Source organism: Myotis davidii, unplaced genomic scaffold (assembly GCF_000327345.1).
Source record: "Myotis davidii unplaced genomic scaffold, ASM32734v1 scaffold68, whole genome shotgun sequence".
Taxonomy (NCBI): Eukaryota; Metazoa; Chordata; class Mammalia; order Chiroptera; family Vespertilionidae; genus Myotis; species Myotis davidii.
The window spans coordinates 776,136-794,138 of record NW_006300376.1 but is presented as its reverse complement, the minus strand read 5'-3'; the positions used below and the strand labels follow the sequence as shown (position 1 = coordinate 794,138).

General features: G+C 37.5%; 1 protein-coding gene across 3 annotated transcripts in view; it reads right to left on the bottom strand.

The window, feature by feature from the left end:
* SESN1 (sestrin 1) overlaps window positions 1-18,003 on the bottom strand; it is a 98,396-nt gene that overhangs the window by 5,986 nt on the left and 74,407 nt on the right. For all 3 annotated transcript variants that reach the window (XM_006777206.2, XM_015572741.1, XM_015572740.1), the window contains exons 2-6: window positions 8,732-8,797; window positions 7,781-7,981; window positions 7,023-7,205; window positions 4,675-4,917; window positions 1,644-1,791 (exon numbers count right to left, since the gene is read on the bottom strand). In XM_006777206.2, coding sequence (XP_006777269.1) covers window positions 1,644-1,791; window positions 4,675-4,917; window positions 7,023-7,205; window positions 7,781-7,981; window positions 8,732-8,797 — 841 coding nt within the window. The remainder of the gene's footprint in view (window positions 1-1,643; window positions 1,792-4,674; window positions 4,918-7,022; window positions 7,206-7,780; window positions 7,982-8,731; window positions 8,798-18,003) is intronic.

The window sequence follows — 18,003 nt, the reverse complement described above, 5'->3', positions numbered from 1 at the left end:
CGAGTGCACAAATTTTTGTGCACTGGGCCTCTAGTCCTATATAATAAAGAGCTAATATGCTAACGGTCATGACGCCCTTACAACATAACGACCATTCAGCAGGAGGCTGCTTCCGAGACAGGGCAAAAGCGGAGAGGCACCCAGAGGAGGCGGGACCATTCCATGGCGGGTAGGGCAGGGTTGAGAGCCTGTAGTGCCCCCTCACCAGTCCTCCGCCACCCACTGCTCATGCTCAGCATGCCCGCCGCCCACCTGCCAGGGGAAGGAGTGCATGTGCCTCCAGGAAGCAGCGCTTGAAACTCCACAGCAGGCGGGAGGCTTCCAAGCTCTCCTCCGGCACCATGATGGGGCGGAAGCGGGAAGGCGCCCGGAGGCGGCAGGACCAGCCCAAGGCGACTCGTGGGACTGAGGGCAGGGCTTGAAGTGGCCAGAGGCGCCGGGCGCAGGGCCAGGCATGCTCAAGCTCTGGATGGAGAGGTTAGGATATCAAGGCAGAGTGGCAGGCAGGCTGCACAATTTTGCACGCCGGGTCACTAGTCTGTTATAAAACACACACACTCATGATTGAATTATTTATGCTTTTCATCCAGACTCATTCTCCCTCTGTCTCCAGTTTATAGATAGTAGGTTCTACTTAAAAGTATGTATTCGAAAGTATGAACACCCTTTTGGATAATCTTTATGGTAATAACAAATCAGCTTGCTCTAAACTTTGGTACTGGTACTATTTTTTTATTATTAATGTCCTATACTATAATATATAATAATAGCCCAGTGCACAGATTCATATACCAGTGGGGTCCCTTGGCCTGACCTGCGGGGATCGGTCTGAAACCGGCTCTCGGACATCCCCCGAGGGGTCCCGGATGCGAGAGGGTGCAGGCCAGGCTGAGGGACCCCACCAGTGAACGATAAGGGCCGGGGAGGGACCACGGGAGGGCTCTGGCCAGTCTCACCCAGTCCCTATTGGCCAGACCCCAGCAGCAAGCTAACCTACTGGTCGGAGCATCTGCCCCCTGGTGGTCAGTGTGCATCATAGCGACTGGTCAAACAAACTGTCAGCTCGAACGAACTGTCAGACACTTAGCATAATAGCACAAAGGTTTTTAGAATGGTGAATGAAGAAGTGTGTGTGATCATTTTTACAATGTTTCCTGTACTGTTCTAAACCTTTCTGAACTATTTTTAGGAGTTGATGAGATTATAGTTTCAAGTAAGTAGAAAGAAAAACTTCTCAAGGAAAAACAAGCTTACAGGCATACCTCATCTTTTGCACTTCACAGATGATGTGTTTTCTTACAAATTGAGGGCAAGACCCTTCACTAGCAAAAATACTGTGATTCATGTTATTATAATTCTTTCTTTATTGTGGTGGTCTGAACCCTTAGTATCTGAGTTATACCTTTATATAAATTAGATTTTTCCAAATGTCCTTCCACCTAGTCTAGTGCTATTTTCACTATAACTTCCTTTTCTAGGTTGCCTGCTTTATTTATAAGCAGGAATACCTATGCAATAGTCTCTAAGAGAAAAGACATGTTTGAATTGATGTTTAACAACTTTTAAATTTTCTCTCTCAAAAAAAAATTGGGCTCTATTTTGTAAGCTATAGAAATTTTATCAGTAAGTAATAGTTGTTTTACCTGAAGAGAAGACAAACATGCTCTCTCTTTTTTCTATTTCAAAACGTGAGGCCATCTCTTCCTGACTTGCCTCTTCTTCATCTCGACATTCCTGTAATTGCCTCATCTTTTCCATGAGGGCTTCGACCTCAAAGAAGGAATCACTTATCTGAATAGAAAATACAATTAATGTTTCTTACACTAGTCAGAGGATGAAAGTTTTGAATTTTAACAGAATATAGGAAAAATAAATCTTAAAATGTTAGTATATATGAGTGAATCAAAAATTGGGTTTGGTCTGTTACACACAGAGATACAAAGATTTGAAAATATAAGAAAAACTTTAAGAACACATTCTAATGTTTTTTTTACCTTAGAAAACTTGCAATGTCATTACTGTTAATGTTAACTTTTAAAAATTAAAATTTAATATTACTTGTCAATTTAAAACAAATATTTTAGAAGTTAATTTTTATTTGCTCAATCAGTTTAAACAAGTAAGATGCACAAAGTATAAGTGGTTTTGCATCAACTATATACATTAGGCATATTGTCAACATGTTTATCATCTCTAAATACAGTAATCAGCCCTATCTTTCAATTTACCAATTACTGGTAAGAATGAACATGTCCTTTATAGGGCTGGAGTTGTCCACCTGACCTCTGCAAATGGGGCTGGCAGCTGTCACTTACTGGGATGACTACAGCAGTGGCATGGTTGTAATGACAGGTCTGACACTAGAGGAATGGCAAAATGGTCTTAAACCAGCCAAACAATTTATACTTCTATACCCTGCTGCATCCTTACTATGAAAGATGGTTCAAATCTGTAGTATTTATACCTTATAAAACATAGTAAGAAACCTTAAAATTTAAATCTCAGTGTTCAAATGCAAAATGAGTGTTTCCCCTTTATAAATTTATTTTGCTATGAATGTTCTTCCCCCTACTCTTCTGCCTTACACCCATTGGTCCTTCAGGTGTCAGGTTACATGCTTCTCCTGAGTCCCCACCCCCACCAACCCAGTCACTCTAATTATTCTCAAATAGCACTCTGCTCTTTCCTTCAGAGAGTGAATCAGTTTGTAATTATTATTGCATGATAATGGTTTAATGCTTCCTTAAGACCAAACCCTTATAAGGGAAGGAGGCCTATTTAATTTATTAGTATATTTTCAGAATCTAGCATAGTGCCTTGCACATAGTATTCAAGAAATATTTGTTGCAGAATGACTGTCAGGATAAGTCTATGTTAAGAGAAAAATACTGTATACTTTTTTGGGGGGTACTTTTTTGCGGGTACTTATTTTCATATGACTCTAACAGTTACAACAAAGTGTCCTTCCTATACTAAGTGCTTTCTCTCATAATATCATGATGGAAAGCGTTTCTATGATATATTGATGATTCTTCTGATGCATACCTCTCCATAATTATTCCTGAGACAGGACTAGTAGCCAAACAAAAAACTTAAAAAACTGAAAAGGGATTGTGTTGCTTAAGAGAAAGACCCAAGGTTTTTTGTTGTTTTCTTAATCAAGGTCTCTGTCAACTGACATTATCCCTTTATTATGTTAATTTGTTTACCCATTTTCCTCTAAAACTGTTCAAAATTTAAATATTCTTAGATGAGACACTTGATAGAAATGAGGGAAACAGTGTATTTTAATATTAAAATGTTGATATTATATGAGGAAATTATTTTTGGTTTGTTTTTTGCCATTTGTCTCTGAAGAATACGCTATATCAGATGGCTGTTAAGTCCCATCAGTGTGGGATATAAACCTTCTAAAAGTAGCCAACCCAACACCTGAAAATAGGAAGCTTATCTACTACAGAAAACTTTTCTATTATTTCACTATTATTTTAATAGAAGGATCACTAAAAACAATCAAGTACTTTTCTTTAGCCTTGTACTGTATCAAAAGTAGGGAAGAACAATAATACAATTTCCAAGCATCCTAGCAACTGATATACTCTCCCTTAGACCATCTCTTAACTTCTAAGCTTTGATAAATAATCACTGGCCATATGCAGACCTATAATGTGAACCCAACTAGCTCAAAAGAGGATGACAATGGTGGTCTTGGGCTTTGTCAGCAAAGCATGCTGATCAACCTTGAAAATGATTTTCCTTCATGTGCTGATCTCACCGTATGTAATTTAGCACCTGATAAATACCATTCTAGACCTTTTATCTCTTCAGAGACATTTCATTTAAAACTTACAAAAACCTTGTGTTTGATATTTATACATGAAAGAACAGAAGCCCAGAGAGGTTAGTTAACTTGCCCACAGTCAAATATATAAGTTAAAGGCAATTTAACCTGTTCAAATCTGTTTCAAAGGAATAATACAATGGAGAAAATCTATGCAAAGTATTCAGAAAGCTGTGATGCTATTTCTCTGATTTCTCTTGGAAACATAAAATAAGCCCTTGCACTTTCACTATAGCAAAAGAATGTAGAGGGAACTTTGATTCAAATTTGCTTATAGAAAATTCAACTCATCTGTTTCAAAGGAATAACAACTGAGAAAATAAAAAAGCCAGAGAAAAGTAGAGGTGAAAGCATTTTTAAAAAATTACATTTGTTTTAATATTTATTTGTATGAAATTAAACATGAAAAAGAATTTTAAAAGGAGAAATTTCTAGGTCAAGGGTAATTAAATCTTCTACAAGATAAAAAATTAAGACGCCAGCTTGTGTCTTTTGTCCAGAAGGGAAGAAAAGGATGTAATCGGCATTAGGAAGTCCCTACCACCGTGTAGCACTATTCTCAACCTTCTCTCACTGCAATAGCTCTTCAGTACTAGCTGGCTCTGATGGGGCACATGCTGGTGGCTCCTCATCCTAAAATTTCTCAAACATAACTTCCTAGGTGGTCTTATACATTTGTATATCCCTTAGTACTGGACTAATGCTGGGTATTTGGAGAGAGTCAATAAATACTTGCTGAATGAACAGATACAGGGGCCCAATGGGAAAAAAAAACAAATAGCAATTATTGAGATTAGTCTTATGACAATCATGTAACAAAATAAGAGACTTACCGAAACATTTCCTGCTGAGTTGACCTGATTCTCTTCCACACTGTGATTGCCATTCGTAATGTCACAGATGCAGTAGTTATTAACAGAAGGAGGTCTGAATGTGTGGCCACCATCACAATGAATTTCTGGACTGATTCCACAGCCAAATGTGAACGAGGCAAGAGAATGATAGTGTGTGAGTAGAACTACTGCATGTACCAGTTCTGCAAGGGACCAGCTGTGCTCTTCAGCTTTTAAAAGTTGCTTAGGGAGGGAAAAGAATATTTTAATATTGGGGTATGGTGTTGATGAAAGTAGATAGTTCATCTTGGTATTTAATCTATTGAAAACAGAATTAGTCAGTATATAAACGTTTGCATAAAATTACAATTTGTGACATGTAGACCCCAAATTTGCTAATTTTTATGAACTGTGTTCACCAATAGAGCTTAACATAATGCGATAACGATACATTATCATTTTTATTTTCTGAAATCCTGATTTAAAAATTAATAGAATGCACTTTGCAGTAAAAGCGTATTAAAAGCAGTTACCTTATTTCAGATACTAGGTTATGAATGGATTAACTATGTTGTTCAAAGTTTCAAATCCAATATAATCTGTGTTCAAGGGGCAGCTACTGTATAAAATATGCCTGGTTTTTATTTGTTTTATTATCAGCTTCCTCAAGGAATTTTTAAGATAGCAGTTTGTACAACTTGACAGAATATTCCTAAATTAGTCTATAACTCTTCAGAGTCTTACAATCTGTGTCTCTCCTGCTCCATAATCTTGTATAATTTTTGATTACTAAACAATATTGTATTAATCATATTCAAAGTTTGTATCTTCTTGATGTTTCAATTATGTAACAGTATCTAAAATGTTCTACAAAAAGATATATTTAAGAATTTCTATTGCATGGTAGATACTTTTAGAGAATGCCAATCTACTTTCATTCTATTATGTTTTTAAAATATATTTTTATTGATTTCAGAGAGGAAGGAAGAGAGAATAATTGATTGGTTGTCTCCTGCATGCCCTACACTGGGGATCAAGCCCACAACCCAGGCATGTGCCCCGTTGGGGAATCGAACCATGATCTCCTGGTTCATAGGTCAACACTGAGCCACTATTCTATTATCTTTATTAATAAATAGAACCAGAAGGAAGTAGTTTAAGATGGTATTTTTAAAAGATATAAAACAAGATGCCACTTCACAGTTATCAGAATGGCTAAAATCCAAAACACTGATAACACCAAATGCTGGCAAGGGTGAAGAGCATAAGAATGCTCATTAACTGCTGGTGGGAATGCAAACTGGTATAGCCACTTTGGAAGACAGTTTATCACAAAGCTAAACATAGGCTTACTATACAATCCAGCAATCACTCAATTATTTACCCAGCTGAATTTAAAACTTATGTCCACCAAAAACCCTTCACATGAATGTTTATAGCAGCTTGATTCACAATTGCCCCAAACTGGAAGTAACCAAGATGTCCTTCAATAGGTGAATGGATAAACAAATGGTGGTACTGGACCGTTTTTCAGCAATAAAAATAAGTGAGTGCCCTGGCCAGTTTGGTTCAGTTGGTTGAGCACTGTCTGTGCACCAAGAGGTCACATGCTTGGGTTGTGGGCTTGATTCCCCAATAGAGGCCATGCAGGAGGCACCGGATCATCAATGTTTCTCCCTCTCTCTCTAAAATTAATAAAAAAACTATTCTTTTTTTTTTAAAGAACTATCAAGCCATTTAAAGGCATGTAGGAACCTTAAATACATACTAATAAATAAAAGAAGCTAGTCTGAAAAGGCTACATACAGTACTGTATAATTCCAACTACATGACATTCTGGAAAAGGCAACAGTAAAAAGATCAGTAGTTGCAAGAGTTTAGGGGGAAGGAGAGATGAACAGGGGACTTTTAGAGTAGTGAAATTATTCTGTGTGATACTATAATGGTGGATACATGACATTATGCATTTGTCAAAACCCATAAAACTATACAGCTCAAAGAATGAACCTGAATGTAAATATAGTTTAGTTAATAGTTTATATCAATATTGATTCATCAATTACATAAAATGCACCATACTAATAATGCTAGATGTTAATAATAGAAGAACTTGGGTATGTGTATTGGGGGAGTTTGAGGGGATAAAATATGGGAAGTCTGACACTTTTTTGTAAACCTAAAACTATTCTAAAGAGTCTATTGAAATTTTTTTTTTGGTGGTAAACACACAATACAATATACAGATGGCATATTATATACCTGAAACCTGTATAATTAATCAATGTCACCCCAACAAATTCAATTTAAAAATTTTAATGCCCCCCTAGATATATTACTTTACTACTTACCTCAATGTGTTCTTTAGTAATAAGCCAAGGTCTGTGGGCTAACAATTTGTTAAGTTCTCCTAAATTTTGTAGTTTTTGAGGAGCATTCTCTAAGCCATTAAGCCACTTGGAGTCCCCACCAACATGAAGGAAATCATTTACATGGAGGTTCACTAAGTAGGAGCACTGATGTCTTGCTGCAGCCTTAACAGAAAACAAAAAGATTATTCTAATAAAATCTTGAACTACAAATCCTTTTTCTTTATAATGTTCAAAACAGCTAATTAAAATTTTTATTAGTGTCTTTCAAATTTTCCTAAACTACAGAAATGAAGTTTTCATATAAACAGTTTAAAAATTTATATACCATAGAGAGCACCTCAGAAATATTCCAAGAACAAACAAAATATCTGATAAAATTATTTGAACATTAGGAACTTCACTTACATACCAACTTTCAAACACTCAACTTTCAAAAACTCAGATTAAGAAGAAACTTTAATTAGCATCACTTGTATCAGTGTGAACTATTTATAATAGTGAAACAGATATTGTATTCTAGTTTATTCTCAAAAGTATGTAAATACATGTTTCTTTTTCTGTTATACTTGAGAGCATACTTATTTGGAAAGAGGAAAAACAGACACTAACTAACAGGAATCCAGTAAGAAGTCACAATGTATGTATTTATCCCTAGGTTTAAAGTATTAAAACTTTCTTAGACATTTCTTAAAAAGATTAATAAAGCAGGCAGAATTTTTCATTGAATGTTCACAAACCATTATTCCAATGTAGTGCCGGTAATGCAGGGGTAATGGCCCATCCATTTGCAGTAGATAGTGTTGAGTTTTTAAGAAACTTTCTAAATACTGTGGGTGAAAAACCATCACTAATGTAATGTTATCCAAACGACCCAAAGCAGCAAAAGAATCTGCAAATAAAGCATGCATTTGTGCGTCTTCACTCCCCACCTGAAGAATCTGTATAAAAGAGAGAAAATCAGGATTACATAAATTGTAAATTGGTGTTAAAGAAAATATGCATGCAGTGCATTCTAAGTATCATCTAGAAGCAGATTAAATTTGGCTTAAGAGAAGAGAGGGGTTACAAATTTAACTCAACTGGCAGCAGATAGAACGGTCACATATTATGTAGAAGGGAATGAACATTAAAGGCCGTCTAGAAAGCCTGCTTGCAGACCTGTCCAGAATCCAGATAAAGAAGCATATTTAGATTAACAAACTTGCAAAGCTTGCAAATAGATACTAAAGCTTTTCCTTATAACAATGCCTACTCTCACTTAATTTAAGGAGAACCAAAATTGACTAATAGAAAACAATCTGTAAATAAAGCACAGGAGTAATTACATACTTAAAATTAAAGATCCAATCGAGCACTGGTACCAACCTGTGGAGATGGTCAAGACCAAGTAACTCAGCTCTGGACATTCCTAAATAATATCTAAATATAATCAGATGGATTATCATTGGTCAAAACAAGTCTTGCCTTTCCTTGATTAAATATGGGTGTTAGAAATACTAGAAATCAACATGACTACAACAGCTTTCTAATCCCACAGATTCACTGCCAAAGCATGATTAATTGTGAACAACTTTGCGTAAAACATGTTGTTGACTAATAATAACAACTGTTCAGATGCCAAGATGTAGGTCATGAAAGGTTTTCCTTAAAAGCACACAGTTCACTATGTACTTTCACAAACAACATACCTCCTTTTCTGGGATAAATCTGCTTGGTCCATGTCCTAGTGGTCGAGGAATTCTAATTCCAAGTTCCTAGAAAAGAAAATTACACCATCTCAGGCCTCCAGCAGTAAACAACATGAACTGAGGCTAAAGGAAAGAGGGGGAACACAAGCAGTTGAACAGAGACAGGCTTGTTTTGGTGGTTGCTTTCATGGCCACATATACATACCAACCCCTCTGTTTGCATCACATAACTGACAACAGCTTACAATATGACTCTGACGAAAACAATGAAACCTGTTTCACTTAAAGCAGAGTTTTGCATAAAGTACTTGGCAAAATGTCTAGAACAGAAAGTTCAGTACATAGCAGCCAACCCTGTGGATTGTCAGTGATACAAAATAAGACCAATGTGTTTGTACATCTAAAACACAACCAACCAAAATATTAATTCCCGTGCATCTTGTCAGGAAATGAAAAAGCAGTAGCCCCTACGTAGATGTCTTAAACTAAAAGAAGTATAATTATTATTACATCTATAATAATGGTTCACAATAAGGACAGAAATATTATGAAAAATAAAGTTATTTAAATCTACAAAAGAGAAAGTACTGAAGGACATGTTTTCTCTGTGGTTGAATAAAAGCAATTTTAGAGAAATTAATTTTGTTTGTGAGCCTTAAATTAAGTTTTTTATCTACAGGATGCCATCAACCTTGTTATATTTTAGGAAAGCTCAAGTAATTGTGAAATGTTTTTTTGCTTTTTGACGTAGTGAGTCTAGAATCCCATACCTGGAATCTAGAATTCTATACCTTATGTAACAATGAAGTGTGGTTAACAAAAACTAAAAATCTACTGTTAAGGCTTCCATTCCCCCCGCCCCCCAATACAGTGTGCTTTAGAAACAAAATAAAAATAATTCAACTTTATTATTTTTTTAAGGCTCATCAATCTGGTCTCTAAACAAAAACTTCTTAGTGTTTTAACAACTAAAGATTAACCCTTGCTTAGGTACAAATTACATTACATACAAAATTAATACAAATAGCATTTCTCTCCTCTCAATACTGCTTCAAAAAGTCCTTCATGATATAAAACAGATGCTTTCTTTTTAAAGAAAAAAGGGGCGGGAGGGTTAAAGAAGGACATGTGGCAGCAATTCAAGAAATCTGGTTCAAGTGAATGAAAACCTTTTGAGCAGAATGAAGTTTTAAAAATTAAGCAGGCAGAACAAAATAGAAGATAATCTTTATTAGAACTCAGGATTCAGATTCAAAGTATGCTATATTTACTAAATGAATCTATAGCATATACAATTCAAATAATCTTGTATTGGAGATCAGTGATCTTAATCAGATTATTCCACACTTATTCTGAAGATAGTAATGTTCTAACCACCACACACTTCATTAGAGGAGGCACTCAATTCATTGGTCTATGTATGTGTCTTGATTTTAATATCCTATCATAAATACAAGAAAAAACCCCCACGTTCCTGCTTTTCAATACATCATCTTGGTATAATTGCAGCCATATACATATAAAACAATGACTCTATTAGCCTTTTTAACTGCCGAATCTCTAATCTAATTACATACAGTTCAAAAAATATATATTGGGCAAAACTTTAAGGCTAAAATCAATATTTACCCCTTCTGATATCTTTACTATCTTATTTAAACAAAATGCATTTTAAGAAAATATCCATTTCAAGGGTTTATTATTCATTTTTATAACGAGACATTATTCTTGGGACTTTAGTATATAAAAAGGTGACATATCAAGTGTGGGAGATTATTCAACAAATGATCTTGGGACAACTCCAAATGAAGTTGGAGCCTTAAATCATACTTTACTCCACATAAATGTGTTACATATAAAAAAAATAAACTGAAAACCATTGCAGTGGTAGAACAGAACACATGAAATGGAGCAGGTGTAAGAATGCCACAAAATCCAAGTCATAAAACATAGGATTGATAAATGTGATGACAAGAATACTTTTACATGGGAAAAATAAGCATACAAAGTCAAAAGCCAACAGAAAACTGGGAAATATATTTGTAATTCATATATCAAGGACTAAATTTAACATATAAAGACTCCTACAAATCATTAAGAAACCCCCCAATAACCTGATAGAAAAATGAACAAAGAACACAATTAAAATAAAAGGAAATACAAATGTAATACCTTAGTAATAATAATAAAAAAAATAAATTAAAAAAAAAAGGAAATACAAATGGCTAAAAAAAGAGATCCTTCACAATAAACCAACTACAACTTAACTACACTAAGATACCATTTTTCACCTAAGATTGTTTAAAATCTAAAAGTTTGAAAGAAAATAAAAATGATAACAGGCTATGGGGGGGGGAGAAATATCATTCAATGCTTATACATACTGATGAGTGTGTTTTGAAGTATGAGAAAAAAAGATCAAGAAATATATAATGAGTATAAATTACTACAACTTTTAGGGAGGGCAATCTTACCTAATAATAAACATGCAAATTGACCATACCTTTGCTACACCTTAAGCCACGCCCACTAGCCATCAGAGCGACTACATGCAAATTAACCCAACCAAGATGGCCGCCGGCAGCCACGGAGCTGGAGCAAGCAGGAGGCTTGGTTGCCCCAATGATGGAAGAAGCCAAGCTTCCTGGCTGTCTGCTGCCTCCTCTCAAGGCAACAAAGTTTCAATTATAGGAGGTAAATAAACCCCACATCCCTGCTTCCAGCTGCCATGGCCATGGAGCTGGAGCGAATAAAAAAAAAAAAATAGGAAAGGCTGGGAGCTTTGGTCGCTGGGGGGCTTGGTCATCTGAAAATAGCCATCAGCCCCTCACCTATATAATAAAAGGGTAATATGCAAATTGACCCTAAGCAGAACAACTGGGAATGACTGGTCACTATGACACACACTGACCACCAGGGGGCAGATGCTCAATGCAGGAGCTGCCTCCTGGTGGTCAGTGTGCTCCCACAGGGGGAGCGCTCCTCAGCCAGAAGCCAGGCTCACAGCTGGCGAGCATAGCAGCGGTGGCAGGAGCCTTTCTCACCTCTGCGGCAGCACTAAGCATGTCCAACTGCTGGCTTAGGCCCACTCCCCACTGTCAGTTGGACATCTTCTGAGGGCTCCCAGACTGCGAGAGGGCACAGTCTGGGATGAGGGACCACCCCCTGAGTGCCCAAATTTCGTGCACCGGGCCTCTAGTTTGTAATAACGATCAAAATGAAACAGTCACATACCTTTTGAATCAATAATTCCATCCTAAACATCAAGGTTACATATGTGAAATGTTATAGTATGTAAAAAGATAATCACTGTAACATTCATTGTTCTAAAAGTACAAGATATACTCATCAACAGAGGACTGTGTCAATACATAAAGAACAGTGATTTTTAACCCTTCATTTCATTGCACACATAAACTAATTACTAAAATTCTGCAGCACACCAAAAAAATATATTTGTTGCCGATCTGACAAAAAAAATAGGTATAATTTTGATTCATTCACACCAGATGGCTATTGTGTTTGCTGTTGTCATTTTTTATTTGACAATCTAAGGGAAAAAGAGGTCAGTGCCCCTAACTAAATAGTAGGGTATTGCATGTTTTAAAATTATTGTGGCACACCAGTTGAAAATTGCTGGACTAGAATAACATGCATTGTACAAAATGAGGCAGTTCCTTATGGGTTGGCTTTAAAAGATCTCCAAGGTATAGAATGTGGGGGCAAAAAAGCAAAGTATATAATTACTAGAGGCCCGGTGCACAAAATTCTTGCACTTGGGGGGAAGGGGTCACTCAGCCTGCCCTGCACCCTCTCACAGTCCGGGAGCCCTCGGGGGATGTCCGACTACTGGCTTAGGCCCACACCCTGGCTTAAGCCAGCTGTCGGAAATCAGTGCTGCCGGTGTGCTCGCCAGCCGTGAGCGTGGCTTCTGGCTGAGTGGCACTCCCCCTGTGGGAGCGCACTGACCACCAGAGGGAAGCTCTTGCATTGAGTGTCTGCCCCCCTGGTGGTCAGTGTGCATCATAGCGACCGGTCATTCCGCTGTTTGGTTGATTTGAATATTAGCCTTTTATTATACAGGATGTTCCTCTTTGTAAGGAGAGGCGGGGAAATAGCAATTCCACTTCTAGGACTTTATTCTCCAAATACATTAGCAGCATATTGTAGGTGATATATATAAAGTTTTTTAATGAGACCAGATTGATAGCACATGGGCCTCAAAGAGGTTGAATATCATTTTGGTTTTATTTTTATACCAAATGTATAGTTTATATACCAAAATATTATAAAACAATAGTTTTCCAGTTCTAAGAAAGTCACTGATGTTTCGGAAATGGAATATTTTCCTATAGTTATGGCAAGGGTCTTTGCCAACAGTCCTATGTAATTTTCAAGTCTTTGTAAGTCCATCCATACAGCTGTAGGAATTTAGAGGCCATATTGGTATCACTGTCTCCCCTCTTCCTTGCCTTCATTGGCCAAACCCTTCCTCCCTGTTCCTTAGGAAATAAATTCTTTTAAAGGGGAAGATGATGCATTTTAAAACAGGATGTTAAGAAAAGCCAACATTACCCTAACTGGTTTGGCTCAGTGAGTAGAGCGTCGGCCTGCAGACTCAAGGGTCCCAGGTTCGATTCCGGTCAAGGGCATGTACTTTGGTTGTGGGCACGTCCCCAGTAGGGAGTGTGCAGGAGGAAGCTGATCGATGTTTCTCTCTCATCGATGTTTCTAACTCTCTATCCCTCTCCCTTCCTCTCTGTAAAAAAAAAACAATAATATATATATTGTTTTAAAAAAAAGAAAAGACAACATTTGGGACTGGATTATAGATTCATTATGCTAATAACCTCTTAGTGTAAGATCACATCCATTCCTTGATGAGGTACTAGTTTGACAAAAAGATGAATCTAAAAAAAAGAAGAGGGGACAGAAGAACAGAAAAAACTGAAAATGAAAAGGAATCTCTGACATTCAAGAATATAATTTCATTGTTTTACCTAAGGCTAGTTCTAAGTAAAACAGAATTTTACCCAGCTTGCCTTGGGCTACGAGGGTCAATTTCCTACTAAGCTGAAGAAATTGTGAGAAGTTTGTGACATTCTGTAAAAGCAAAAAGGGAAATGGTAGGGGGAAAGAGAGGAACTGGAAAAAAAAGATAAGGGGAAGAAGAGATGGACAGATTTTAAAAAATTAAGTCTTTCCCCAACAGAAAGGGTCAATATTAAGATTGGGCAATACAATTACTGCTATTCTAGACTTCACATCAATTATTTTCCTAATATTTGGAGGCAGGACTCAAAAGATGTCATTTGTTTTCTCTGTTAATTGATTAGGTACCTAAGAAGGATACAAGAACATGTTATGAGCCATGGGATTGCATCCCAATTTATCCTAGTCCAGATACTGGTGGGAAGCAGATCACTGATTCTATCTAGCCTTCCATTGCACACAAATTGAGTTCTAACTTCTGGGAAAAGTAAACATGGTAATTATCCTGAAAACAGCCAGGAAGTCTGGTTAGAGGTAGTGTTTACTGAGCCTCATTAAGAGTTTTTGATAGTTTAAAGGTTCTTTTAGATATCACTATTATTATATAATAGTATTCTTGGTCTCTAAAAGGTTGAAAGTTTCAATTTTCTAGAAAACTCACTTTTGAAACACTGATTTTTCTTAGTTACATGACAAATTAGTTACTACCCTATTTTCTGGCAGGAATTGATCCAAAAAAGACACTGCAGGTTTTCAATAGGGTAATCATAGCCAAACTAAGTGCATTTCATAATATCCTAAAGGTTACTTCATCTGTATCTGTAAGAAACTGAATTATAGACTTAGATAAAATTTTGTCCAATCCAGATTCTAGGAAGCAAAACTGCCAAGAGAAAGTAGCCTTGTTGAAAAAAACAGATGTAGATGCTAATCACAGCATAAACATCATTGGCTCTTGGTAAAGGTGTGGCTGGGAAAACTAACACGGGAACTAACAGTCCTCTCCTCAACAGTTCTCCTAATCAGCATCTTTGAAAGAGAGCAAGTTTTCACCATCACAACATTGCTGCAAATCTCCGACATAGTATCATTAGTGTCTACTACTAACATAGTAATGTTCACAGTATGAAAATTCTTAGCAAATGTTGATAGTACCACAGAAAAATTATATATCACTGTATAAAAGTACTATTCTAATGAGATTTTAAAAAACTTGATAAAGATACATTTATGAATCTATGTAAATATTCTTAAGTGAAAGAATGAATTCGCCACAAATGCAAAATGAAAGCATTTGTTGGCTATGGCATCTACCTACTTGTAAAACTAGTTAAAAATTTAAAATACTCAGATCATTTGAATCATTATATTTTTCGCACTGCGCTTGGTACATCTTAAAACTGTACAGATGCTTTAATACTAATAACCACAACATTGATATTAATTGGAGTATGTGCTTTTTGAGGCATTTCAACAAGGCAAAGACATATTGTGTAAAAGTGAAAGTTCCACCCCACTCCCCCTTCTTAAGGAGAATCATTGTCTATAGCTGGGTGCTAGCCTTTTGATATTCAAAAATTTTACATAGTGCCCTAGCTGGTTTGGCTCAGTGGATAGATCCTCTTGGATTCCCATCAAGGGCACATGCCCAGGTTGTGGGCTCAGTCCCCAGTAGGGGGCATGTAGGAGGCAGCCAATCAATGATTCTCTCTCATCATTAATGTTTCTAGCTCTCTCTCCTCTTTCTTCCTCTCTAAAATCAATAAAAATAAAATAAATTTAAATAGAAATAAAGAAATCTAGAAGTGTTATAAAGAAATATTCCTACTACAACAAAATATACTAGTGTTTCTTTTAAAATTGTCATTTACTAGAAAATTTAAAAATATGTAAAGTTCAAGGTATCTCATTTTCTAGTGTCTGGTCACTTATGAAATACTAGAGGCCTGGTGCATGAAATTCCTGCACTGGGGGGTGGAGGGTTGGTTGGTCCCTCAGCCTGGACTGAGAGAGAGCACAGACTAGGCCGAGGAACCCCACCAGTGCATGATCGGGGCCTGGAAGGTACAAGGGAGGTTGGCCAGAAAGAGAGGGACCGTGGGAGGGCTCCATGGTGTGCCCGGCCTGTCTCGCTCAGTCCCGATTGACCGGGCCCCAGCAGCTAGCTAACCTCCGGTCGGAGCATCTTTCCACTGGTGGTCAGTGCATGTCACAGCGAGCGGTTGAGCGATCTTAGCATATCACACTTTGATTGAATGAATGGCCGACCAGACGATTGGACACTTAGCATATTAGGCTTTTATTATATAGGATACTAGAAGCCCGGTGCACGAATTCGTGCATAGGTGGGGTCCCTCATCCTAGATCAGCCGTGGGCAAACTACGGCCCGTTTGAAATGAATAAAACTAAAAAAAAAAAAAAAAGACCGTACCCTTTTATGTAATGATGTTTACTTTGAATTTATATTAGTTCACACAAACACTCCATCCATGCTTTTGTTCCGGCCCTCCAGTCCAGTTTAAGAACCCATTGTGGCCCTTGAGTCAAAAAGTTTGCCCACCCCTGGCCTAGATGGTGATTGGGGCCGATCGGGGCCGGCGGGCTAAGTGGAGGAACCCCGGGAGGTTGGCTGTGGGAGCGCACTGACCACCGGAGGTGTGGGGGGGCAGTTTCTGCATTGAGCATCTACCCCCTGGTGGTCAGTGCGTGTCAGAGTGACTGGTCTTTCAGTCACTTAGGCTTTTATATATATAGATTCTAGAAAAATAAACACTCACTGACTTCAAAGTACTAGATTTGTAAGGCTGCCTTAGGTCCCTAGGTGTGCCCTATATACTATAGTTACAAGTTTCATTTCTGGAAGTGTTTCATATAAAAGCACTATGGAAGCTTGCTATTTGAAAGAGTAGTGTTAGTTCTTTTGCACAGTAAATCATTTTCCTATAAAGCAGTGCTTCCTAATTTATATTCTCACATGTTTGATGTGTTAAAAATGAAATACAACTATACAAAGCTTCCTGGTTTCCCAAACACAATCCCATGGACACAATATCACAGATAATCAATGTGAAAGCTAAAATGTATCTCTTTATCTTCTAATTTACATGGCTGTATTTAGGGAGTCTAGTTCTGGGTAAGAACCAGGATTCTGCCTCACAGATATAGCCAGAAATAACAGATCTATTCAAGCACAATTATTGGGGTTCATTTCTCAAACTGAGAAAATACCTGTATGGCCTGCAAACAAAAACTGTAAATGCTACTCGAACACCTTCACGGTGTTTTCTCTTTGGTAAAGTTTCCAAGCAAGTTATAAGAGTTTTGTTGTGTTTTGTGTGGTGTGTGTTTTTTTTAGGTTGTTGCATTAACTGTAAACAAGGAGCATATTATATATCCACAAGTGTTAAAATCTAGAAACAGTATTTGCTGTTATTATACAACCTTCAAGAGAAAATGTCTTCATTTATGTGAATATTCAAGTATTCCCATAATGTAGATTCCATTTAAAATACTATGAATATTAAAACTGAGTAATTTTAGTGGGCAAAGCTGCAGAGAATTTACTTCGCATTTAGATTTCTTGAAGTAAGGCAATATACTACAATCTGATTTCAATGCAAACTTTAATGTCTACTTATTTTGTCCTTTGTTAGTTTCTGAACCAAAGCCTTTCTTTCAAAGGTTAAAATTGTAAAGTTATATTAGTAATTCTCAAATGGTGCCCTATTTGCAACCACTTAGGAAAAATACAAAATGTTACAATTGGCTCTTTCTGAAGGCCAATTCAGGCACAAAAGGGATAGTAATAAGAGTAAACGTTGTGCATAACGTTATGGAGCTGGCAGAACATACCTTTTAACTGACTGAAACGTATTTTTTTTCTTTGTCTTTCTCTTTTTAAGTAGGAGGCAAAGGGAGTGAGGGGGTCACTGAAAAATCTGGTTTGACAGGACGCCTACGGGGAAAAATCCACAGGCTGTTCTCCCTGAGACTCGAGCTTTGTTCGGTTTCTGACTTGTGGAGGCTTGCACAGGAGGCAGTGTTATTTACGTGTCGGAGACTTCCATGAAATGACCGAGGCAGGGGTCTCCTCCAGCCCGGCAGTGTTTGCCCAGGGACCGGCGTGGAAAGCATGTCCCCTCCACCCTCCATCACAGCCCACCCCTGCACCCAAGGGGCCGCAGGCCAGCCGAGACCCCCCGCCGCGCAGGCGGTTGTTCCAGGGCGCCCTCACAGGGGAGCATTCTCTGAAGCTGTTAGGGTGAGTCAGTGGGACAGA